Source organism: Gadus macrocephalus, chromosome 1, assembly GCF_031168955.1.
Source record: "Gadus macrocephalus chromosome 1, ASM3116895v1".
In the NCBI taxonomy this organism is placed as follows: Eukaryota; Metazoa; Chordata; class Actinopteri; order Gadiformes; family Gadidae; genus Gadus; species Gadus macrocephalus.
Window position 1 is genome coordinate 23,867,335 of NC_082382.1, and position 26,542 is coordinate 23,893,876.

General features: G+C 45.9%; 2 protein-coding genes across 3 annotated transcripts in view; both read right to left on the bottom strand.

Moving 5' to 3' along the window:
• Positions 1-285: 285 nt before the first annotated feature.
• Positions 286-23,801, bottom strand: LOC132459037 (potassium voltage-gated channel subfamily KQT member 2-like). 2 transcript variants are annotated; one of them, XM_060053425.1, is made up of 12 exons: positions 22,661-23,801; positions 13,996-14,086; positions 13,431-13,557; positions 12,677-12,852; positions 11,911-12,036; positions 11,595-11,705; positions 10,260-10,355; positions 9,143-9,237; positions 7,703-7,762; positions 5,043-5,078; positions 1,552-1,757; positions 286-392 (listed from the first exon to the last, which is right to left on the bottom strand). In XM_060053425.1, the coding sequence occupies exons 1-12, from the start codon at positions 22,963-22,965 to the stop codon at positions 286-288; spliced, it is 1,536 nt and encodes a 511-aa protein (XP_059909408.1). In that variant the 5' UTR covers positions 22,966-23,801. The 2 variants fall into 2 exon arrangements, with proteins under 2 accessions (XP_059909408.1, XP_059909414.1); XM_060053431.1 differs by lacking the exons at positions 286-392; positions 1,552-1,757; positions 5,043-5,078; positions 7,703-7,762 and having other exon boundaries at positions 9,139-9,237.
• A 151-nt stretch (positions 23,802-23,952) lies between these two features.
• The window catches only part of prex1 (phosphatidylinositol-3,4,5-trisphosphate-dependent Rac exchange factor 1), a 66,661-nt gene continuing 64,071 nt past the window's right edge, over positions 23,953-26,542 (bottom strand). The window contains 1 exon segment of the mRNA XM_060060289.1: positions 23,953-26,408. Coding sequence (XP_059916272.1) covers positions 26,366-26,408 — 43 coding nt within the window. The 3' untranslated portion in view covers positions 23,953-26,365.

Genomic DNA, 26,542 nt, shown 5'->3' on the forward strand with positions numbered 1-26,542 from the left:
ATGCAAGCCAAAGCAGTGTGTTATTTTTTATAATCATTGTCAATTGGTGTTCATTTATTATTTTCTTGGTCCCTCTTGACTTGAACCTACTTGGGGATGTCGTTCATATATTGCAGTGTCAGTGCATTTGAGTGCATTGCAGTTTTGGTAATTAGTGATAAGCATGGGCAGTAAGCATTAATACAATTACCATAGCAAGATAACAGCACATCTAACCACTCTGAGCACTGTGACCCATTCAAATTAAAGTGGGTTCAAGTCAAGCGGTCCACAAACCAGTACTTTTCATGCATGTTTCCTGCACCAGTCGAGGTTGCTTGTTGCCTGTTCATATACCGATAGAAGCCAGACAAAGAAGTACGCCAATGTCTTACTTATTAAACCTTCAATTGCTGCAAAGAGAGGAGAGAGGGAAGACGTGAGAGAGTTTGTTATGGATTCTATTGTGACAACAAACCATGAAACATAGATCAATCTCAAACAATGACGGCTTTTGGAGTTCAATGCATGGTTCTCAGTTGCTTTCTCAAAGACGGTCTCTCTCTCAGTTTTTACACTCAGCAAGTGTAGAGTTTAGACTAAATTAACATGAACTAAACGTAACTTAAGGAGGACGGCTTGGCTAACCTTGAGTCCACTTCAGTCTTGGTCCTGTATTTCATCAGCACTTTAACGTGCTATGAATGAACATCCAATAAAACATTATCCCTTTAGAGAGTTCAAAAGGAAGGGTTGAGAAAGTGGAGCAGTGTATTTAGTGAAAGTGAAAGACCGCTGCCTGGATGAATCGTGGATGCGTTTTTGCTTTCTAGAAATCAGTGATGTCAGGATTGAAACCAAACTATCCTTTTATCAGGAAGGTGTTGTAATTACTGCTTCGTTAGCCCTGGAATTATGGAATATCTTCGGATTGGATAGCGCACAAAACGGTTTGATAATCTAAAGAAAATCTTAAATAAATCTACTTATATATTTATATATGTTCACAAATATGAAGTATAAAGGTTGCGAATATTGATACACATGTAAACGTTGGAGCACTTTCTGTGAGCTAAACTTTTGGGAGATGGGCCAAATGGACAACATGAATGCACCCAAACACTTAATCAATTAAGGATAATCAATTAGGCAGCATCAGTATTTGGTCTGTAGTTGGCTACAATAGCAATTAGCAAGCCAACCAGTGAATCTGAAAGCTGAGTGGCAGATGGAGCATCATTAAACAGATTGTTTTCCTAAAACAAATTATAATTATTGTTGTAATAATAATTATAATTATGAACATTTTAATTTGACATTTTGGGCATTTAGCTGACGCTTTATCCCAGAGCGACTTAGAATAGGTACATTTGAAGAAAGAGAATCAACAATGTATCGCGGTCGGTACAGTAAGGATGTTCGTGGAACCAAGTGCCAAGCCCTTACAATTGCTGGGTTAACTAATTACACATATACAATAAAGATAATATATATACAGTATATAATATATATTCCAAAGATTATAGTAATTATTAACGGTGTTAGGAGTGTTAGCTCGGCGCTAGCGGTTACCCTCCGAGTTCTGGCGGGAGGCGCTGCCTCGCACGCGGAACGAGTGCTTGGGCGCGCGGTTCTTGTCGGCGAAGCTCCAGCTCTTCCCGACCTTGCTGGGACTGGCCTCCGCCCCGTCCTCCGCCCCCGGGGACGGCGCTCCGGCCTTGCCTGGGGGGGTCTTGGTCGGGCTGGAGAACGCCTTCTCCTTCAAGCTGGCCTTTCGACTAGGGGTGGGGGGGGGGGGGGGGGATCAGGTTGAGTGCATGGACTGATATCAGTCCGTGTTTTACACACCAAGAAATACAACTCTGCGTTTATTTTTAACTTGATTCAGTGTTTAACCACAGCATTTCCTTGAGCTTTTGTCTTTTTAGACTAACAGGGCTCATCCCAGTTAGTTGTGCTGCTAATCCCAGTGGATTGCAGCTCCAGTGGGGACCAGGGTGATGGCGTACCACGCAGGGATTCCTCGACGGCACCGATGTTGTCTAGGCTTTCCACTGCCTGTCTCCTTGACGGCCGTTGATGGAAGTCCACGACCCCGTAATACGTTCTATTTCCCCCTTCAATGGTCGAAGAACCACTGGGTTCACCTCAACCACACTCTGCCTCTCCCGGAAGCCAGTATCCATCTACAGCCCACACCACAGCAAACAGTGGAAAGCCTTTGACAAAAAGGGGTGTTGAGGAAGAGTTGCGTCCTGCTATCGTCATGATTGGCCGTAGGTCGCCAACGAATCAACAGCCTGGTCCTCCACATCGGCACCAATCGGATTGGCAGAACTTACCTTGGCAGAAAATGCACGAGTTGGCAGCGTCCTAGATGTCAAGGAGTCGTGTCCTTGTAGGAACGCAGCCGAGGATGGCATGGGTCAGGCAAGCAGCGTGAAGCAACAAGCAAAGCGTGCATGGGGGGGCAGGGGGAGGGAGGGCTGGGGTCTCTATGCAGAGAGGAAGAGGAAGTCATGCACATCAGAGTCACCGTTACTGTCCTGATATCAGGAGTTGGGATCGTTGAGGGGGAATGTATTGCTAGGTACGCAGCAGTATGCACATCAGCTGCTGAGTAGACGTTTATTGGGACCGACTCGGGAGAATGTTAGCAAGCAAAGAAAGGGCATGAAGACAACACTGGAAATAAACCATCAAACGACAGTGAAAGACTACGAAGACATCAGAAACGAGGAGAATCGACAGGCTAATTTACTTCTGATAAACAAATAAACCAAAAACATTCAAATGGATCTGATTTATTATTGCGTGTTCCTAATTAATGTCTATAAATCTTTATTCATAAATGTGACATCCAGTTTCTGTACGGTAAGCCCTTGAGGTCCATTCATTAATTTATTCCTTATTTTGACTGCTGGTTGAATAAGGGTTGAATATGTTTTTCAGGTTAATCGTTACACCAGCCGCCATTAACATATTTGATGGACATATCGGACTCTATACCCCCATAGTTCACTACCATACATTGAATGGGCATTGCTTACGATATTATCATTTATCATCATTTATTCAAGGGCCCCTATTTCACTACCAGGTGAGAGGTTAATGAGCCATGAAGCCATTTCAAAATATGTATAATTATATATATAACAGTTAGTTCCAACCGAGTGATTTAATTGGAGGAGAGCCATTCAATGAGTGCTGCTATAGAGAATAACAGCACTGGGACTTTCAAAATTGTATCGCTCTGCCTTAGACGTCTTGTAAAAACAGTTCATTACATTAACGATTGTAAGCAGTTAACTCATCGGAATCACACACCACACACCCAAGCAACTGTCAAAAGACTCTTACTTCACCGGCTACACAATAAATGGAAAAAATACAGATAAACGTACATGGTACAGAGCAGCTGGCCTGTGGTCATGTGTAGTACCTACACAAAGTAGAAGCTAGTGCACAGGAAGATGTTTATGCGTTGCTTGGCAACAGTCCATTCCCAGTCCAGGTGCGGAACTATTTGTGTCGGCGGAGCCGAATAAAGGCATTGATAAACAAAGAGGTCACATTCTGCTGTCGCTTACTACTGCTGACTAATAAATGGGGTTTAGTTAGTGGGGTGTGTTGCCGTCGTACCTAGGCAGTGTCGGGCAGCACCCACAGAGTCTGTCATTGTGTGGGTGCTCATGACTGCAGTGGCCGGCCGGGAGAGAGAGAGAGGGGGACACAGCAGCAGGAACAAGGGGTGTGCGTTGTCATAGGGTGAGGCAGGTAACACGTTATAATAGCAAATAAGTCATCGCCAGAATCAACACAGTGTCGCATCCTTGTTTTGATTGGTGGGAAGAGACTTATTTGAGAGTCCTTGAAGAGGACTCATAGCTTAGGGGGGGAAAGGGTTAGTTATCATAAACGTGTTACCAGGAATGGGCTAGTGAGCCTGTGTTGAGGAGAGTGAAGAGAACAGTATTGACCTTGTTTTGTGTGCATACAAATATATATATATCAGTGAATACATTGTGTTACAGTCTGCTCATGAATACACTTAAAACAGCTCCTGTCGACGACGGTAGGGTCAGAGAACAGGTATGCTGCTGTTGCGTAATGTTGCTTTGGATTGCGTAGGAGAGCTATAGTGAGCTTGTGTACGTGTGTCTGTGTGTGTGTGCGTGTGGTTGAGTGTGTGCGTGTGCGTGTACGTATGCGTGTGTGCTGTGTGTATCTGTGTGTGTGTGTGTGTGTGCCTGTGTGTTTCTATGTGTGTGTGCGGGCCTGAGTGTGTCTGTGTCTGTGTGTGTGTGCGCTCACGCGTGTGCGTGTGTGTGTGTGCGCGCACGTGTGTGTGTGTGTGTGTGTGTGTGTGTGTGTGTGTGTGTGTGTGTGTGTGTGTGTGTGTGTGTGTGTGTGTGTGTGTGTGTGTGTGTGTGTGTGTGTGTGTGTCTGCGTGCGCGTGCGTGCGTGCGTGCGTGCGTGCGTGTGTGTGTGTGTGTGTGTGTGTGTGTGCCTGTGCGTGTGTGCCTGTGCGTGTGTGTGTGCATCTGTGTGTGTGTGCGTGTGTGTGTGCACGTGTGTGTGTGCGCGTGTATGCGGGGAACGCAGCATGACTATTCTTGAAGGAGGAGGTATATCACGGGGAACATTTGGGACAGGCACAACTAGTTAGTGAGGGTTAACTAGTGAGGGAAAGCTCTGGGATTCAGCACTCTCTCACACAAACACACATACATAGATACACACACACATACACAGACCCATACATTAACGCACAAATAAAAACACACATGTATAGATACACACGCTTGCAACCAGGCACGTATACGCAAACTCACATAAATACACGTACACACACACATTCACAATACAAGCACACACACATACAAACCCCCAGACATTAACAAAGATGCACACATCCATACACACAAACAAACACAAGTACATGCACATACACACACACTCCCCCAAGAAGAGTCTCAGCAGCAGCTAAGAGCAGAGCTGATTGGTCGCCAGGAGGGGGAAGGGGGCGGGGTTTGTTAGAATAGACCAATCACATCACAGACCTGGGAGAGGCATCTGGCTGGGACTGGGAGTCCTTCCTGTTTAGGACAATAACAACACACACAAACACACACACACAATTTACTATTCGATCACTTAACAGACATTTAAGGTGAGGTCTTGGCCCAATGATGCCTCCAGATAGAATCAGAAGCTCTGGTTTCAGCCTAACCCCACACACACACACACACACACACACACACACACACACACACACACACACACACACACACACACACACACACACACACACACACACACACACACACACACACACACACACACACACACACACACACACAGCAAGCGAGGGCGAGAGATGTCTCAGGAAGGCACTCAGCATCGTCGAGGACTGATCTCCCCCCGACCGACTGTTCCTCCTCCTCCCCACCTCCGGGGGGCGCTACAGGCCCCGCCGTAGCCAGACCAGCAGGTTAAGGGCACCCTAATGATCTCTAGACCCCGGAGAGCCCCCCCCCGGACCCCCGGACTTTGCACTGCTATACTATTTCACTTCCCACCTAGCACTCTACTCTACTTATTAACTGTATGTACCTGTCTATACTGTTAATACTGTCTATACACTGCTCTTGTAATGCACTGTATATGTACTGTATGTATCCTAAATGTATACACCAAATGGTTTATTCTGTTCACACTGCACTGTCTACATTATTTATGTACACAGTGTTCACCGTGCTGCTTCTGTGCACTTCTGTTTAGAGGCTAACTGCATTTCGTTGTCTCTGTACTTGTACTCTGCCCAATGACAATAAAGTTGAATCTATTTTAATCTAATCTAATCCAACACACACACACACACACACACACACACACACACACACACACACACACACACACACACACACACACACACACACACACACACACACACACACACACACACACACACACACACACACACACACAGCCCCAACGCACACGCACCTACATCTTATCAAGAAACTGAATACCAAGGCACAAGAGCTGACCACAAACACGTGTCACGACGTTCCGGCCTCTGATTGGCTCGTCTCGGTGAGGTCACCTGTTTTACCAGAGGCGGTGATGTCACTGCGTTTGATTTTCGTTTCTGGTTACCCATGAGGCATTGCTTCTGGGCCTGCAGGTATAAATGGATTCTGACGGGACGTGAAACTCAACACTCAGAAGAACTCAATACCGCGTAATAATAATACGTTGTTGAAGGCAACTGTGTTCTCTGATGAAAAACTCCTTATTTAGATGCAGCCCAGATATTCAGACATTAATTGTTTTACTGATGATGATGATGATCGGTGGATGTATTCGATTAATCGCTGCTTTTTTCCCATTCCCGTCTTATTTATTACGAGTCATTACCAATAACGAATAACAATTTTTTTCATTCCTAATAGTAGTATTCTGTGTTTTAGTAGCATAAGTAGCAATAGTAGTATTAGCATTAATAATAGCATTAGTAGCAGTAGTAGTATTAGCATTAATAATAGCATTAGTAGCAGTAGTAGTATTAGCGTTAATAATAGCATTAGTAGCATTAGTAGTAGCAGAAGTAATAGCAGTAGCAGTCAGTCCCTCCAGAAAAACGCGATTATGCGATCGCATAATTCAACGCATAATCAGCCAAAGTCTGCATATTCATGCGGGGGCCACATTTTTTCCAATATGCCTCACTTTCAAAGCATAAATTGCAAATTTTCGCGCAGAATATGTGGGGCTTGCATGATTTCATAATTCCTGCATTTTCGTTGCAGAAAAGTCACATGATATATCTTAGCAGAAAGTTGAAAAATGTTGCGTTTACTTCACACAAGACCAGCCATTTCCCCGTTGCCATGGGAACGTTATGAAGTGACGTAATTACGTCAACGAAAAGCTGCACTTTTCGCAAGTACCCGCAGTTTTTGCAAGTTCCCGCAATTTCATCGCATAAAATTGCACAAATATGACGCATATTTCATCGCATCTTTTAAGAAAACGTGCCGCATTGTCAAGGATTTTTGGCCGCAACAATTGCAAAAAAACGCCACATTTTTCTGGAGGGACTGGTCAGTAGTAGCAATAGCAGTAGCAGTAGTAGTAGAAGCATTAGTAGCAGTAGTAGTAGCATTAGCAGCAGTTAGCGGTAGTAGTAGCATGACTAGCAGTAGCAGTAGTAGCATTAGTAGCCGTGGTAGTAGTAGTGCCAACAGTAGCAGTAATATTATAAGTGGTAGCAGTAGCATTGGTAGCAGTAGTAGTGTTAGTAGTATTAGTAGTAGCAGCGGTGGTATTAGTAGTAGTTGTGCTAGCAGTAGTAGTATAAGTAATGGTACAAGTAGCAGTAACAGTAGAAGAGCAGTAGTAGTAGTTGTACGAGCAGCAGTAGTAGTGTAAGTAGCATGAGTATTAATAGTATTGCTAATAGCATAGCTCCCACCTGAATGGCTTACCCTTCAGAAGGAAAACTAGTTTTAGTGATGCCATATATTTAATGTCCCTCAGCTAGACTGCCTTTAATGGTGTGTTTAATCAATCGTGGAAGATTCCCCATGATTAAAGCGATAATAAATGTTTCGCCCAGCCCTGGTTGTATAGTATTGGTTAACGTAGAAGTAGTATTAGTAGTTGTATTAGTAGTAGTATTGTTAATAATAGCACCAATAGAAGCATCCGTCCCCACCTGAACGTCTTGCCTTTCAGATTCCTCAGGAGGTCCAGCTGATTCAGAGGAGGGATGAGTCTGAAAGAGAGGGCAGAGATCGTTTTCTCATCGCATTAGGTGGGTTCCTCGGGGGTCAGCACTGGCCTCCGGGGGCTGCGGGGGGGGGGTCTTGGTGCTTGCGAGGTAATTATATTAAGGTGCTGCTTCTGCTTCTGCTCCATCGGTCCACGCCTGCAGCTAAGCCACTGACTCTTACAGGAAACGTTTCAGGAAGATGGATCGCAGCGCTCAGGGCCCGGTCAATCCGTTTCATTCGTTAGGTTTCGAGTGCGTTAGCAAAATTGGCATTAGTTAAATTAAACGTGGCCTATTATGGATAGCGCTCCATCGTGTAAAGTTTCCATAATGTTGCCTATACTGTCGATAATGCATGCATTAACCATTATGTAGCTCTAATATAATGAAGGAGTCTCATAACTTTTTGTAAAAAAATATTTGACAGTTTAAATCTGTTTTTTGCATTCACATTTTACCACTCTTATTGTGCAGATATATTTTCTGTATGTTTGAATTTTTTATTTAAGAACTACGGTCCTGTACTTTCTTACTGTTAAGTAAAAACGTTTCTAATAGTGAAATCACACTGAATATGCCATACAGGCCAGGATAGTAAACAAGCATCAAAACAACCTCATACATTACATCTTGTCTTTCACAAAGTATTTTTAGAGTTCCTTCTAGCCAAAACACAGCTAGCAAAACATCCCGTTAATGCTACCTAAGCTAAAATGATGATTATGATCCATGATCCTTTTTGCTTCTCCACGAGGAAATTGAACCTTTCCAGAAATGGATTTGAAATCCAAAGCGTTTTTAAACAGCAGGATATCAGCGCATTTGTCAGCATAATAAGGTGCATGGATATCAGCTTGAAGGTGTGGTGATTCCATGCTTTCTCACTCATTTCACCATATGAGAGTACCCCTACCAGGAAACCTGACATAAGACAGTATGAGTAGTGTCCCTTTTACCCCCCTTAAGAGCCGGAGCTTCCCATTGGACGGAATTATCTTCCTATCTCATATATAACCATTTGATTGGTCTATACATCTCTAACCATGTCTGATTGGCTTGTTTCCAAAGAAGACCACCAGCAGACCACACAATGGGGGTCAATCTCTCTAGAAGACGTTTCCATTTTCAAGATGGATGACGTTGAACAGAGTTACTAAAACATTTACACTCTACACAACAAAAGCCTTAGAAATGGTGGTCCAGTCCGTCAAGCCAAGCGGAGCAGGGCTTAGCACCGCTGGGGTCAGGGGTTCGATTCCCCACCGTAGACGTATTGCAAAAGTGTCGACCAGACGTCACATACTTTGGCGTGAACGGAAACTCCGGAAACGGCCCTGGCTCTAAAACGGCGGTCATTCGGAGGGTCACCTGTTCAGAACTCACCTGTACATTGGCACGGCTACGGTCTGCTCAAAGAACTCCCAGGTGCAGAGGAGGTCCGTTCTGGAGAGGTTGGTGGAGTAAAATCTCCAGGAGGCCTGGCCCCAAACATTGGACACATAGGACACCGTGTTAGCGGCTAACGTTGCTATGCTCGGTGGCATAGCAACCAACCAGTCTGCTCTTGGTGAATAAGCTAGGTGGTGAGCTAGGTGGCTAGCTTACTGTCTACGTTGACGTGTTTGGTGGCTCACGCTACTATGCTAGGTGGCATAGCAACCAACCAGTCAGCTCTTGGTGGATCAGCTCGGTGGTGAGCTAGGTGGCTAGCTCACTCTCTATGTGGACGCGTTTGGTGGCTCAAGCTGCTATGCTAGGTGGCATAGCAACCAACCAGTCTGCTCCCAGGTGGATCAGCAGGGTGGTGAGCTAGGTGGCTAGCTCGATGTCTACCTTGACGCGTTTGGTGGCTGACACCGCTATGCTCCGTGGCTATGTGGCTGAACTGGGTTTCTCTGGCAGACAGGGGCTGCACTGTACTGTTACATCAACAACTCAACACTGAGTCATAACACAGCTATTAACGTTTGAAGCACCATGGTTTGCGTTCGGGGGATGTTAATGCTGTAGCCTACCGTCAGACTATAAAGTGGAGGGCTATTGATTGATGGAGTTAATCCAAACAATCCCTTACTTTGATGAGGGATCCCTTACTCAACTCCGTCCTGCCCTTGCAGCAGCTAAGCCCAGAGGTTCTCTGTTATCGAGCGTCCACTAAGGCTGCTCAATTATGGAAAAGTCATAATCACGATTATTTTGGTCAATATTGAAATCACAATTATTCAAACTATTATTTTTTGAGCTGGAAAACGTGATGTATTTATTCAGCATGTCTCTCCCAAAAAACACTTTGCATCTGAAAACTTTGAAATTTCGCCGTAAAATAATACACAAAATGGTCAAATAGAAATTGTTCATGTATCCAGCTGTTCTGCACATTCTATAAAACATTTAACGAAAAAAAACAACAACAACGAGAACTTGATTATATTAGTTGGTCTCGGAGGGGGAAGGTTCTGCCTGGAACCTGATCTAATATGGATGCCTGGTGGTCCCTCACCTGTATGAGGCCCGCCGCAGGGTCGCGTCTCTTCTCAAAGTGCTTCTGCCTGTGCTGCTCCTGGACCTTCAGGGCAAAGCCAGAGCCAAGGATACCCTGGGAGAGAGAGGGGAGAGAGACATTGGGGTTGTACTGAAGAATGTAAGAAGAGAGAGAGAGAGAGAGAGAGAGAGAGAGAGAGAGAGAGAGAGAGAGAGAGAGAGAGAGAGAGAGAGAGAGAGAGAGAGAGAGAATGAGTGAGTGAGTGAGTGAGTGAGTGAGTGAGTGAGAGACGAAAACAGAGAGAGACATTTATGAGCAGAGAGGGATAGACCATGAAGTTAGTTTTAAGATTGTGTGTGTGTCGTTGGGTATGGAAGTGTGGGTGTGTGTAGGTATTTAAGCCTATATGTTATACTCAGGAGAGAGAGAGAGAGAGAGAGAGAGAGAGAGAGAGAGAGAGAGAGAGAGAGAGAGAGAGAGAGACAGAAAGAGAGACTGTAAGAGAGATAAAGAGAGACAGTAAAAGAGACCTGACAGTTGAAATCCGAACGTTTGATGGAGACAGAAGAGGGGAGGAACGACCACTAAAACGTCAGTCTAACTCTAACAGCGGGAAGCAGAAATCAGCATCAAACGCAGATTGATTCGCAATCCAGCGGCTAAGAGCCTGATGAAAGCAGGCATTTCCCGAGCCAAAACTCCACTCTTTCATTAAACTAATCAAATATATGACCCACTCTCGGCATGCTGACCGGGCCTCCGTGAGCAGTGGAAGCGATGCCCTTCAGGAATTCTAGGAAGGAGCTCTCTGATAGCCTCTACCTTCAGGCCTAACTTAACCAGACATAGCAAGAAATGTCTAAATGTAATCATCTACATCAAATAGTATCACATATTCGTTAATCTGATTTCATCTCATCACTCATTTACTATCACTAGATATGTGCAAATGTGCTTATACGATGACAAAAAGGACCCACGACGATTGATCGTGCTTATCACATCACTGATCCATCTCACTCCCAACAACTTTCTTCCTCACATTTCCTTTCTCCTCGGAACCCTAAGATCGGGTCGAGCGGAACTTTGTCGCGGTGATGTCATGCCCTCGTTGCCTAGGAAATGTGACTGTACCACTACCGTATTTACTGCCGGACTGGTGGGAGCTGAGGTCACCAGGGGAAGGGGATGAAATGCCCTCTCCACAGCCATTGTAGGGACCACAATGGAAACAAGCCTTTGGGCTTTATTGTGTTTTTTATCCTTTTCAACACTTGTTGTTGATAGTTGTTCAATAAGGTTTTCAATCAATCAAACCCGTCACTCCCCCCCCAAATCCCGACCTGACCTCACCGCGGGGAGGGCGAAGAACGCCACGCCGATCATGCTGAAGGTGGCGGCCAGCAGGCGGCCATTCCAGGTCTTGGGTACTTTGTCCCCGTAGCCGATGGTGGTCAGCGTGATCTGGGGACAGAGAACATAACATTCCCAACGGCACTAAGAATTTCCGATCGGAACGTCGGCGTAATGAAAGACGAGAAAAAGCTAGAAAACAAAACAATTTGCATTTGGGTTCTGAAGAGTCTGCGTGTGCCTGTTTGTGTGCGAGTGAAACGACTTTTGTTGTTGTTTACTTCATTCGGCCCTCCTTAACAATAAATATCCTCACCAGTCCCCACCAAAGGGCGTCAGCATAGGTCTCGAATTCATCATTGGATTCCTTTTCCACTGAGTAGACCAGGAAAGATGCCAGGATGAGACACAGGAAGCCGATGTACCAGGCGGTAATGAGCTCCTGAAAGACAGCGCAATGTAATAACCAGTCGGTGTAATCACAGATCAATCTGAATTTACTGATATTGTGAGGGCTCTGCTACCACACACCGTTTATGATATTCTATCAGAGTGGGGACATGAATATTCACAAACCATTTACAATATTTTATCAGAGTGAGCACACAACTATTCATACACCATTTACAATATTCGATCCGAGTGTGGCATGACTATGTACCCATTGAGAATGTACTATCAGAGTGGGGACAGTGGGGACATAACAAGGTATACATTTTGTTTATTCTATCAAAGCAGGGAAATACTAAACACACATTCAGAATATCCTACCAAAGTGGGGACATTACTAAACACACATTCTGAATAAAATACAAAAGTTGGGATAATACTAAACAGACATTCAGAATATACTACCAAAGTGGGAACATTACTAAACAAGCATTCATAATAATCTACCAAAGTTAGGACATTACTAAACCGCAATTCAGAATATTCTATCAAAGTGGGGATATTACTAAACACACATTCAGAATATACTGCCAAAGTGGGGAAATGACTGAACACACATTCAGAATATTATATCCAAGTGGGGACGTTTCTAAACACACATTCTGAATATGCTACCAAAGTGGGGACCCCACCTTGCTGTGAGCGTAGACCACGGACCCCAGCAGCTTCCAGGTGCCTCCGCGCCGGTCCATACGCAGCATCCGAAGGATCTGCAGGAAGCGGAGACTTCGGATGGCGGAGGTGGCGAACACGTTGCCTTGGGAACCGGCCGCCAGCACTGACACGGAGGCGATCAGCACCATGATGTCTGGCCACAAAGAAGAGGACGTTTTTTGTTTTGAAGTTTGCTCCCGAGTATGTTTGACTATATTTCTGACTTTAAATCAGAAGTTTCCTGCTATTTATTGCCTGACCCTCCACAACCCCCTGTGTGTTCCTTCTCAAGGTTACTTCCTACTGATAAACGACTAGTGAAAAAGAAACTTTACTTCCAACTTGTTTTATACAAAATTGTGGATAACTTTGGTAGCTGTTGAAAAATTACACTTTCTCTTCCTACATGAATAATGGAGGCTGTGGCTGGAACTGCTGACTTTTAGTGTTATTAACACAAAGTCCTCTTTTCAGGTTTCTCCTGTGGTCTGAGAATAATCAGATACCAACCATAAACTAATCACAAATCAGTGAGTGAGCTCAGTGAGATCCTGGCTGCCCACTAGTTTAGGAACAGGAAAGTTCTGTTCTTAACTCAAGTGAATTATAAAAAACTAGGACAACACAGAAGCAAGTCCCTTGGGTCCTCCTCGTTCCCGAGGTGTGAGAGGAACCTGACAACTACTTCATTAAAACCACCCCAACCACAACCTTGAGGTCACCGCTACTCACCGATCACACAAAAGGGCTTCCTGGCGAACTTGAGCCTCCCGCTCCAGCCGCGGTAGCGACAGCAGCATCCTGCGGCCCAGATCCTGACGATATACTCCACCCCAAACACCACGATGGTCACGAGTTCCTGGGGCGGAGGAACACAACAGCCTGCTCACACTGTCCTCCTCCAGAAGACACATCTTTGCTCTACAGAGCCACGAAGGGACCCTCTCAACCCCCCAGCTGGAGCAACATACTATGGGTCACATATTGTTGCCCTTCATCACCTTGTGAAAGTACGGGCGTTCCACTAAATTGTTTGCAATACATTTCATTAGGCTGCTCATGAAAACAAACAAGGTCAAACAATAACAGAAAGTTGAAATGATATTGCATCATCTCCATCACTAGTTTTACATTATAACCAGGCCAGGAAAGCAGCAACAATACGATGTGATTGTTTTGCCAGAGATCCCCTTGGAAGTACACATGCTCTGTCATGCACAAACAGTTCCAGTAGTTATCTCAGACAGTGTCGATGCTAAACGAAACAGCGTTGGCAGATGTGATGCAGACACCTTACCAGGATGTACAAGGCACTCTCTGAGCTATTTTTGAAGTCTCTGATGGTGGCAAAGACGGACAGTATAAGGCAGGAAAAGACCAAGAGGAAGCTGAAAGAGAGAGAGAAGGAGAGAGAGAGAGAGAGAGAGAGAGAGAGGGGGAGGGAGAGAGACAGGACAGAAAACGTGTTAGTGTTCTTGTCAGAAAAGTTAGCAAAAAAAGTTTGAAGTTAGATAATAAGCCTCCTCATGTCAGACTATTTGACTGGAGAAAGATGGAAGGTTCTTGACGAGGGGCAGGGTAGTCTCGTGGTGTGGGAGCCAACCTCAACGGTTTTGTGTTCAAACCACAATGTCCTCTGTTTACCTGCAGAACGTCCCCGTGACTCCTACCTGATAAAGGCCTGCATAACAGTCGACTCTCACTTCACCTGAAGGCCGACTAGAACCTATTAGAACCTACTGGAACCGACTAGAACATACTAGAACATACTAGAACCTGAGGAGGAGACAAAGGGGGACAAAGCAGGGCGGTCAAAGGACAGGAAGCCAAGCAGAGTCCAGCAGAGTTCAGCGGAGGTTACCGGATTTCACATTAATTCAATATCCATCCCGAGACACTTCTGGGTTTAACAACTGGAACACTGCTGTGTAATCTCATCAGCCCGCTGATGATCCTATCATCAGATCATATCAGGAACTGGATCGGGTTCCTACGTTCGCCTTTATACAATCACCCGGTCGCTCAAAAGGTGATGAGCTGTGCACGAGCGCGGCTGCTAATGCTGTGCATCCCGAGCCAGCCCTCGCTAAATGGACAGCATTAGCAACGTGTGAGGGCTCCACTGTGTTTGTGTTTGATATCGTCCCCCTCTCTGTTTGGTTGGGAGAAGGACACAAATGCATGGGGAGCCTGCTGTCACCAACAACCTTGTGTCTTATTGTTTGCGTATTTGATTAGAGTTGTACCGTGCCATACTGTGAAGCTGTCCAAGCACAAAGTGTGTGATTTAAATGTGCAATATATAACACAAAGGGTTGTGTTTGAATGTACAATCTAACACAGAGGTTTGCATTTGAATGTACAATATAACGCAAAGTGCTGTATTTAAATGTACATTTGAGCACAAATTGTGTTATTCAAATGTACCGTTGAACCTAAAATGTTGTATTTAAATGTACAGTTTAAACAGGGTGATTCTAGATCACACATTTCTTATAACTGCATAGCACAGTATTTTCCCTATAAGACTATTAAACAAGTGAAAATATATAATATAAAGCGTTTCTCAAAACAAAAATAGACAACGTGCACACAATGGAACTCCGCATTGACCGGATCAATACAAAAATGAGTGTAAAGGCATTAACAACGGAGCATCTCTAAGAGGTAGTATTGATGCAAAGGATGGATTGGATATCACCTCCTCTTACACGATAACCCAAGGCTTGTGGACTGACGTAACCCGACCCGAAGCAGGATTCAAGGGGAAACCGAGGACTGCTTGGAGGTATGCTCCTTCATTTGATTGGCCGGGGCGATCAGGTGAGCTTTAAGCCGCATGTGGGAGAGTGGAGCTGGAGCAGGGCAGCAGCGAGAGGCTTCTCAGGGGGGCTGGGTCGAGGAGGAGAGCTGGTTGGCATCCACCAGCAGAGCTAATGTCGAACGGCTGGTGAAAACTAATACAGGGGATTTGAAAGAAGCACTCAAAAGGAAAGGGCGACCTGCATGAATCACCGCGTAGAGATACAGAGGAGAAAGGCCAGAGGAGCAGAGAAGCTCCAGCGCAGTATGACACATCGCAGACTTTCTGTGCTTGTATGATGCGATAATCTCACTGCGGTAATGGCACGCCATTAACCACATGCAGACTTCCATGAAGCATTAGCTCGTGCTAACGTCTGTCTGAAACCTAGTTTACTGGGGAAGGTGAAAGAGTGGGGGGACACATTTTGAGATTTAAAGCAAGTTGGTGTGCTGAACCATGGAGACCTCTCCCAAAGGTTGCACTGTAGAGGTAGTTAAGTACAGGCATGAGCTAAATTAAATATGATCTCACAACAGAAAGAAACATACTCTCTTGTATTTCAGACCATCACTTCACACTCATGGCCGTACACCCTGAGCCTCACTTAAGCACGCTACACCAAGCAGGAAGAACACCCAGCCAGCTTGTACTTTGTTTTACTCACGCACCATTCCCCCACCAGTGCTGTGTGAGAAGGTTCCAGTGAATACTTGTCAAGACTCTGATCTTGCGTTGTTGTAATTACAAAACAAAAATGAAGACGTACATTATTAATGTTTGTTAAATAATATATAGGTTATGTTTATTATTGCTGGTCGATAAAGGTCAGACCAGAAATAGAAGAACTCCTCATCGTCTTCCATTTGAAACGCATCAGACCATTGCGATATTAATAACCATGCTACATGATCAATAGCATAGTCTTAGTTCAAAGGAATGTTGTTCTGGTTTGGGGAAGGGAAACTTGAGCCACACCGAGCTGTGGGGATAATGAGCCAAAGCTGTATGAGAAACACAGTACTACACCTAGCCTGTAGCACATCGGCCTACTAAACCTTTATGTTTTGTGTGCAACACCCAGCCCTCAGCACATATTAAACCTAGCTTGTAGCATCAACAGATCATGACCTGAAACAACACACTTATTGTATGTTGTACATCCTTGCACTTATAGTACTTAAATAGTACTTAGCAATGTGTAGCATCTTATCCTAGCTATCTTTGTTGTGTACGGGAAATGGGTTAGCCTAACAATTGTTATTGCTTGGCACTTGGTTCTATGAACATCTTGTACTGATAGCGATACAACATTCTTGTTTTTTCTTTCTTCTGACAAATGTACTTATTCTAAGACAATTTTTATAAAAGCGTCTGCTAAATCCCCTTAATATAAATGTAAACAAACCTACTGCTTACAGCATTCTACACTCAGTGCATCATCTCAACCAGCCAGCCCGCTTCCATCCCTGGTAACTTTCTTCGCCCCAGCTCGGCTACAGTAACACACCAGAAGGTCGAAGCACAATGGGGTTGCATCCTTCCACAAAACTGCCTAACCAGCAGTTCAGGGGCAATGTTGCACAAACAGCGGTAGTGCAAAGGAATGGCTAGACCGGGCCAATTTCTGCAGCCCCTCAGACACTGAGTCAGCATATGATTTCCGACCGGACCTTGACCTTTTTTGTGTCACGCAATATGTGCCAACATGTGAAGCCTGAGGTTCCCGTCTTGGGCGCTGAAGTCATTATCAAACAGCAGACATAAAATAGCTCCCTTTTGTTTCTAGCCATTGACAGGGCCACCGACAGAAGTCTGCTTACTAAGTTTACTATTTATTCATTGAGCGGACACTTTATGCAAACTTGCAAAAAAGTGAAAGATGTCATTAATGTACAGGTAGGGGTTAGGGATATCTGGCTTTAGCTGATGATTGCTGAGGTCAGGAACTCTCACGTTGCAGAATCATTAACAAGCTGTCATCAGGGAATTTCCCAAATTGCTGACTTTGAACACACAAATGAAACAACTTGTTTTTGGTCCACTTTATGCATCAGTCATGGAGGAATATGATTGGTTTTCCAAACACGTACTGTAGCTGACCTCTAACGCCTGTTTCTTATCGAGAGCCTTACTGTTTAGACGGATAAGTTGGTGCATTTTAACGTTTCATGTTCAAGATGTTTTGCATTTTCATATACATCAGCAAGACTCTACCAGTCCTATCTGGTCAAGTTTGCCATCAACCATGAAGTTGTTATTCTACATATCAGTTTCAAATAGGTATACAAAATATTCCCTACGTTATTAATCCCATATAGAAAATGTTTATGTCACAGCAGAGCTAGACGAAAAAATAATTATCTACCAAAAAGTTTATATATATAACATGCAAAATGTTGGTAGTAGAAAGGTACACGCAGAACGTTAAGGTACAAATGATTGTAATTCTCATTTAAGGTCATTATTGTTAACATTACTGTGCCGCTGTGCAATGATACGAGACCTCACACTCTGCTCAGCGCTGAATTTGTGAACCTGGCCGATAATGGCCGCTAATGAAAATAAGTGAGGCTGGCTCCGAAGGCTCCTGCAGATGCTAATGAAGGGACGGGAAGAACTCAGGCCCAGACCTTTTCTTAATGCTAGAGCTCAAGCCTGATGACTGGAGCATCGATCACCAGTCCAGCCCTCTTGATAAAGGAGCAAGGATGAACTGAGACCGATTGGGATGGTAAACAGAATGTACCAGATTCCACTATTGGCCCGGTCATTTGGATTTGAATTGCAATCTTCTGTGTGTATCTATTGCGCATCTTCTGATGTTTCACATAGACTAACACTTCAGATTCAACAGTAACTCCGGCAGCACCTCAGTCTAAACCGGGAAACGTGCAACCGTCAGGTTTGGATTAGTCCGGTTTCAGAGTCTCCTTCGCATTCTCAAGTTAACTCTCTTGGCCAGGCTAGTCTGGTGCTTAGGGCGTTTGACTCATAGCCAAACGTATCTGGGTTCCAACCCCAGTGTCTGCTTTGCCCTTGAGCAAGATGCGGTAACTGCTACTTGCTTCTTAACGATTTATGATCCGTGTCTAAGAAAACTGCTCACTGTAAGTCACTATTGATAAAAGCATCCACTGAATGACTGTATAGAATGTATAGGCTGTGCTGCTGCGTCAGTGTCCGGCTGGGAGCTAAATCGTCTGCGAGACGCCCCAAGTCTCCTGAGGGCTGCCGCACAACTCCCCCTGTGGATTTATGGAGGCTTCGCTGCAGCCACACATCTTCCCTGAAGCTTCCAGAGTCACTGCAGAAAAGAACTGTATTCCCCAGTCAGAGGGCTGTTCGGGAGATGTGAGGGCCCGGCTCGATCGGCGACAGGCTTACCGTGTGATCTGACGAGAAACATGAGGGAACACTGTTCTGTCTCAGGTGAGAGTTTCCGCCGTCAGATTCTCCCAACAATAGTTGTAGTCAGACGTTTTGTTTGAGTTGGGCTCTGGTGGACGTGTTTTTGTGCTATAAGTACTAATCCATTTCATGTAATGTTTACCCAAGGAGTCTCCGAATTAACCTCTAACTTGATCAACCTCAGGCAGCCTAGAAAATGGCCTTCCTCCTCCTCTATAACTGCATCTCAGTTTACCCAAGGGGATTCCCTTGTCTCCATGATCTCAACTGCATCTCAGTTTACCCAAGGGGATTCCCTTGTCTCCATGATAGAAACTGTCCGGCACCCAATTCAACGCTATTCAACGCCACTGTGTATAAATATGAACACTGCTGGTCTACTGAAGTACGATCTCTGATATTTTCTGTCCCTGTTTTGGGTCCCGACGTGATGCCCATGTTTGGTGTTCCAAGGAGCACAGGCCTAGCATAACTAATAGGTCAAATCCCATTAGGACTGACCCGGGGGGGGCCTTCAGTCAACAGAGAAGTCGCCCCGTCCAGGCCCAAGCCCTGGCTCACTGGAAGTCAGTGTCTATCAATGACGATGTGGCATTTCTCAGCAGCGGAAAAAAACCCTGCATTTCCTCTTCGGCCGAGGCTAACGAACAACATTGATTTCCGTCTGCTCTGAGACGGAGCCCATTGGGGCAGCAGGTCTTTAAAGGTGATGTGTGTTATCATGCAGTCCTAACGACGTGTAGTGCCACTCGATTATCTGGTCTGGTTTCTCTGTGACAATGTACGAAAAAGCAATCATTTCGATGAGGAGACACTGTGCCTGATGGTAAATGGTAAATGGTCTGCATTTATACAGGGATTCTCTAACCAGTGGCCACTCAAAGTGCTTTACAGTATTAACTATTATTCACCCATTCATGCACAAATTCACACCCCGACGGCGGTGACAACCATGCAAGGCGACTGCCATCTCGTCGGGAGCAGTCAGGGTGAGGTGTCTTACTCAGGGACATCTCGACACTCTCAAGGAGCCGGGGATCGAACTAGCAACCTTCCGATTAAAAGCCAACCCGCTCTACCTCCTGAGCCACATGCCGGCCATAGATCGTAGCATCTTGCTAGCAAAGCTCCACATTCAAGCGATGGGAGGCTGTGCTTCAGTCTGGCTGCGTCTCCTGGGGACAGCGCCTGATGGGACAGATACAGAGGAGCTCCTGCTGGGAACATCAGACCAGGGAGACGTTCACACGTCCAAACGGGTTGTGTGTCTGCGTTAATGAGACACTGGAGCATCTGCCGCTGAGCGCAGAGGAGGCATTGCAGGCTTTTAGTCAGGCTTGTCAGAATTCATCAAGGATTAAAATAGAGAAAGGGCGGTATTGTCCTGTTTCCAGGGGCTCCACGCCAATCTGAAAGGTTCTAGGTTTGAACCTCAAGGCGTGCAGTCATTGGAGGAATCCCTGCACCTTAAAGACATGAAACAATGAAACAAATCACTGTTATTTGCATCTGCTTTTTTTCTTCTAAATGGCATCTGCTAAATGACAAAATAATGAATTGTAGTCGTTAAATTGGGTTCAATCGCAACAATATTGACCGTCCACAAAAGGGCATCACATTACATTCTTTCATGACCACGATACCATCAATTAATATTTAATTCAATAAATTGCTATTCTGACCATATGCATTCCACATTGACACTGCAGGGATGGTACTGTACTGGTATTGATTTACTGGACTATCATACTTGATTGGTATTGATCGACTGATGGGACTGGTATTAATGTTTTGGATTAATGATTGGACCGTTATTGATCTATTGGACTACTGATTGGACTGAACGAACAAAATATATGCATGGATGGTTTTGTTGTTGAAACTCAGAGAGAGAGCGAGAGAGAGAGATAGCGAGAGAGTGAGAGAGAGAGATAGCAAGAGAGAGAGAGAGAGAGAGAGAGAGAGAGAGAGAGAGAGAGAGAGAGAGAGAGATACCGAGAGAGAGAGAGATAGCAAGAGAGAGAGAGATAGCAAGAGAGAGAGAGATAGCAAGAGAGAGAGAGATAGCAAGAGAGAGAGAGAGAGAGAGAGAGAGAGAGAGAGAGAGAGAGAGATAGCAAGAGAGAGAGAGAGAGAGAGAGAGAGAGAGAGAGAGAGAGAGAGAGAGAGAGAGATAGCTAGCGAGAGAGAGAGATAGCGAGAGAGAGAGAGAGAGAGAGAGAGAGACAGAGACAGAGACAGAGACAGAGACAGAGAGAGAGAGAGAGATTGCTGAAGAGAAAGACAGAGATAGAGAGGGAGATAGCTAGATATATAGAGACAGAGACAGAGACAGAGACAGAGAGAGAGAGAGCATGCTTGATATAGGAAACTTCATCTAATGATCTACTGCACATGCATTACAAATACAGGATGATACCCAACACCGGCACGACCACACCGTTCCAGAAAACACGACAAAGCAGCCTTCTATCTGTCAAATGTCTGCAAAAACAACAGCCTGAACACAACTGGAGGGGAGGGGATGGAGGGGAACACAAGGGATGCGTACCAGAGTGTCTCATACAAACCGGTAAAGCAGTCAAACTAAGTCTAAGAGGGGATGAAAGGACCTGAGCGGGGTGTGAATTGTGCATGAGTCAGAAGGAGCCGAGAAGGGTCCAGGGTTACTCTCTCTGCGCTCACACCGCTAAGTCGAGCAGGTCACATCTTACGGGATCCACACCGAGGGGAGGCTGCCGCCACGGAGGTCATGTGATCGTGGCAGCATCGGTCGTGGATCCCTTGGCCCGACAGCTCCTCCGCGGACAATATCTGAATTCCTAAGCAGGAGTGCAGAAGGCTCGCCCTGAACTGATGAGAGAACGCTACCACTACTTCCCCTAGGCCTGCTAGTTTCACGATACAACATGCATGGGCCTATGGGCACAGATCAGAAGATTCCCATCGATCCAAGGTTTTCTGGTGGGTTGCAACAGTATGGATCTGATATGAACCCAGACAGGGGGGGGGGGGTCAGTGTGAGTGTGCAGTTTTACATGGAGGCTTCCGTCTGAGCATTCATGAGACGGGATGTGTGCGCGGGAGGGCAGACCAGACGGCACAGCCGCAGTTTCACTTTCACCTACAGCGAGAAGATGCACTATTTGTGTAAGAGTACAGGAAGCACATGACTCGACGTATGGCTGCAACACCAATTAGTTGGATGAGTGACGTGGCGCGGGAGCTGACTACGGCCATGGGTGCTGAAACGGAACGGCTGCTTTGGTGCTGCCGCAATACATGGACCACCACACACCGTCGAGCGCAACACGGCATGCCATGTCAAACACGCATATTCAATGCCATGTAAAGTATAGATGAGGCTGTGGGACGCATTGCACTGTCGGGGCTCTGCCGCTGAATTGACCGGCGCGGTAACAGTTTGCATTCAATGCAGCGGAATAGTTGCAGAAATAGTTGCACGTTGCAGAGCATCATTGTGCAGGGGTAGGGGGTGTGGTTCATGGGCCTATATAAACGCGTTATATCGATACACGAGGTTGCGCAGAGAGAGAATACGAGCATCTCGTATTCTCTGATGTGCACCATTAGCTCACCGCCACACTACACACTCCACACCCCAGAAACTCCGCGGGCCAAAAAAAGTCTCACGTCGATTGCCTCGCGTGGCCAGCCCGCCCGTCCCGTGCCCAGCCCATCCCGACCCGGAGCCCGGGAACCCCGCGGGGAACACACGCACACTTACACATAAGCGTGGTAGATGAAGGCCCATCCCCGCGGTCTCTCCAGCGCTTGGTACAAGAAATTCTGGAGTTTCCGATAGCTGGCGTTCTTCTTGGACGGCCTGGGTCTGGGTCTTCCCCCGGAGACGCTGGCCCGTGGTCTGGAGAGGATGCTGCCCCTCTTCGCGTCCTCGATGAGCAGCGCTCCGTCCCGGTTCGACTCCGGAGCTCCGGGGTCCAGACCGACGAAGCCCACTTTGTGCCTAGATTTCTCCCCCCCGGCCTGGTCCGGGTAGACCCCGCCGCCGTTCACCGCTTTCTGCACCATCCTACCGGGACTCGGGCGGCGAACAGCAGCTGGTCGCGGTGCCTTCGCCTCGGGGATGCATCGCCGGTGCCTGTGAGAAGGGGTGTGCGCTGCTGGGCTGAGCTCGTGAATGCAGTTGGTGCTGGTCTCCCTCCCTCCCCCCCACCCTGAGAAACCAATTAGAATAACCGCTGGAAACTGCAATGTGTGAGCTTCCTCCCTCCCTCCCTCCCTCCCTCCCTCCCTCCCACACACACACACACACACACACACACACACACACACACACCTTGATTTCCCTTTTATCCGGTTTAAGCTACACGTTGTAGCCTACCGTTTAAACTCAGGTATTTGAGATGAAGGAACACTTTTTAAGGTTTCCAATAAAAAACAGTGATATAAACATCCACTGGATAGTCCCATGACTTATTGACACACACACACACACACACACACACACACACACACACACACACACACACACACACACACACACACACACACACACACACACACACACACACACACACACACACACACACACACACACAGGTCTGGTTTCATCTTCAAAAAGGAAAACGACTCTAGGATAATTCAGAATTAATAATTTAGCAAGGGCACTTTTGTTTTGCCAACATTCAACGTAGGTGGGAATGCTAAATAATGTCGGCGACATAATTAAACATCCCTTGTGGAGTTTCTTTGGTGTCGATGCTAGTTTCTCCTAATGATTCCTGGGAGGACGGGAACGGAGAACTGAACATTGAGTCGTCATGGTTTCCAAAGATTCTAGAAGGTTTCCCGCCCAACAAAACAATATGGCCGCTGTGGGGGGGGGGGGGGGGGGGGGGGGGGGCGGTGTCTCATCGAGTTGAATGATGTTCGCGGCTTTGGATAGCGCCACCAGATAAACCTCACCTATATACATAGGTGATTTATACAGAGGTATGTAAAACAAGTAATGCAGTATAGATGAGTATGAACAAAGTTCAACGCAGAGATGTGGCGTAGCATTATCGAACTGAGAACATTTTATTTACTAGCTTGTTAAGATTCCATTTACAATTATACTTTTAGAAAGGCGAGGGAAGAAAATCTTTTGTACAGTTATTGTCAGGCAAAATAAAATGGTAAAATAAAGTATGTACATTTGGGCAACATTAAAACATGGTCAATACATGAGTATAGTCAGTGACATGTTCATTCTGCAGGAGGCAAACATCACGTTTAAAATGTTACTCGAGAAATGATTAAGACCGATGCATTTTCCCTTCAGAGTGACGCTTTTTAAGAGCATTTAGCTAATGTAAGACGCTACGGCCCCGTCGTTTTATAGACATACTAGGCAGTTTTTCATATGCAAAAGTTGAGTTTAAGGTCACGCGTCTATAGCGGCTGCAGTAGCACGTGGGGGTTAGACACTTTAAATGTTAGCATTCCAGAGCTTCAATAAATAAATAAAATGGCGGGAAGTGGGACAGCGGAATCCCAGCACAAAATGGAGGCAGAGAAACCCCCATAGCTGCACTCTTCTCTCGCTAGTCTGTGTTTTAATTTTTTTTCATAAAAAGCAGAAGGTTTTAAACATCCTCTAAGTTATGTAATAATCCCTCCAATAAAACGTATTCAGTATAGCTCACAGCGTTACTCATTAAGACATAAGTTGGGCTTATTTGTATTTTACTACTCTGTCCGTCGTGGTTACACAGTTTGTATATACACTGGCAATAAAATTTAAATCTGTCATATTAAAATAACATGTCTATGCCCTCGGTCGTCACTGGTCCCTTCTGCCTCTGCCACCGGCCGTCTTTTTGTTTTTTCCACCCCCACCGGCAGCGCTGTGAACTCGCTGGATGAATTGTGCTTTTTTTCCACCGGCTCCTGATCCGAGACAGCTTGTTGTTGTGAGTCACGCAAGAAGACGAAAAGCTCCGACGCGGTCCTCCACGTCCGCACTATAAACACCAGTACTAGCGCTATAAACCAATATATTAATAATTTAAAACACATGATTCAGTAACTCAGACTTGGCCGCACACGCCAACGAAAAAATAAACAACTCTGCTGCAAGCTCTGCCGTGGTTTTCTCTGTCCCCTGATTGGTGCGTCGTGGACGCCCTCCCTCGCGCTCCCTGAAACCTCAGCTCGCACCCGCTCTCCTATAATCAATCAACGCCGTGATCGATACAAAGTAAAAAAAAAAATACACAGGTAGCCGAGTCTAAATAAAATAAAATAAACGAATGGCATGCCATTGGTCCATTAAATACTGTTTATGGCGTAGGCTGGAATGCTTTTTAAGTTCTTTAATACCTGATATAAGTGAGAGGTTAAAAAGACGCTTCTTTTTTCGCCGCTACAATAAATAGACTATCCTTCATCGAGTGTGGTGATACAGTACGCACACTACCTCTACAGTAATTGCACAGAGACCACATGCGTTGGGGGGGGGGGGGGGCAGACCCCTTCCCCGTCCTGCGATCCTCCTCCACCCCTTCATCCGGCTTACCTCCAACACTTTGATTTCCCCCCCCCCCCCAACTCGCAATCGGACACATACAGGGAGAGATATCCCCCCTGTTAGAGATCTCTAGCCCTGTTGGGGGGGGGGTCCGTCTCTCCCTTGGCCATCCACCCCCGTAACCTCACCCCTTCATATACCATCCCCTCCCTCCCTCCCTCCCTCCCTCCCTCACTCCCCCCCTCCCTCCTCCTCCCCCAAGACAGTGAAAGTGACCGCCCCGTGCCTTGCAGTCAGCGGGCCGGTAAGCATGCGGTGAGCGTGTGTTAGGGGTATGAGTGGAGGATGCAGGTAGTTTGGTTAATCCAGTAATGCCAGCCCTGGACAGCTGCGAGCATATTATTGTTTGATGCGTTTCTCGAAGACCTCCTTTCCCCCCCCTGTAAGACTTCGACATATTTTCAAGCTGTTTTTTCTTTTTTTTGTTACAATAAAAATCCCTGGTACAGAAGAGTTTTTTTCAAGTGGAGATCTTCAGTGTCAACAGGTGTTCACACACGCAGGTGGTGAAGCTCCACTCCAGCTCTGTGTCTGTTCTGATGGTTCTGAGGGTTAATCGATAACCCCAACAAAGGCTCTCCCTCTTCTACGGTGGAATGGTCCCTGGGATGGTCAGAGGACCGTCCAGTACAAGGATTTGTTTTTAGTCGTCAACGTCACGGTCTCCCGGTCAGAAACACAGAGGTATAAACTCTGTCCCTAGCTCCTCCCCTTGGCTCCTCCCCCTTGGGCTCCTCCCCTATCTCCTCCTCTTGGCTCCTCCCTCTGGCTCCTCCTCCCCTTGGCTCCTCCTCTTCCTCTTCTCCACATTCGTTCAGGACCTCAACCGCTGGAGTCCTTCGAGGTCTTCCCTGTTTGTTGTGAGAGGTCCAGAGTAGATGTGCTGTTGTTGTGTCCCTAGAGATCTCCGTCCGACGGAGGCAAACACAACCTGAAGAGCCTGTGAGGCAGAGGAGAACATGGGTTGAATATGTAATATTAAAGCGTTTCAGTTGGGTTTCAGTTGGTTGAATTCTTTCAGTGTTTCATAGCATAACTTTAGCAATACTTTGTATTGTATTGTATTTTACTGAA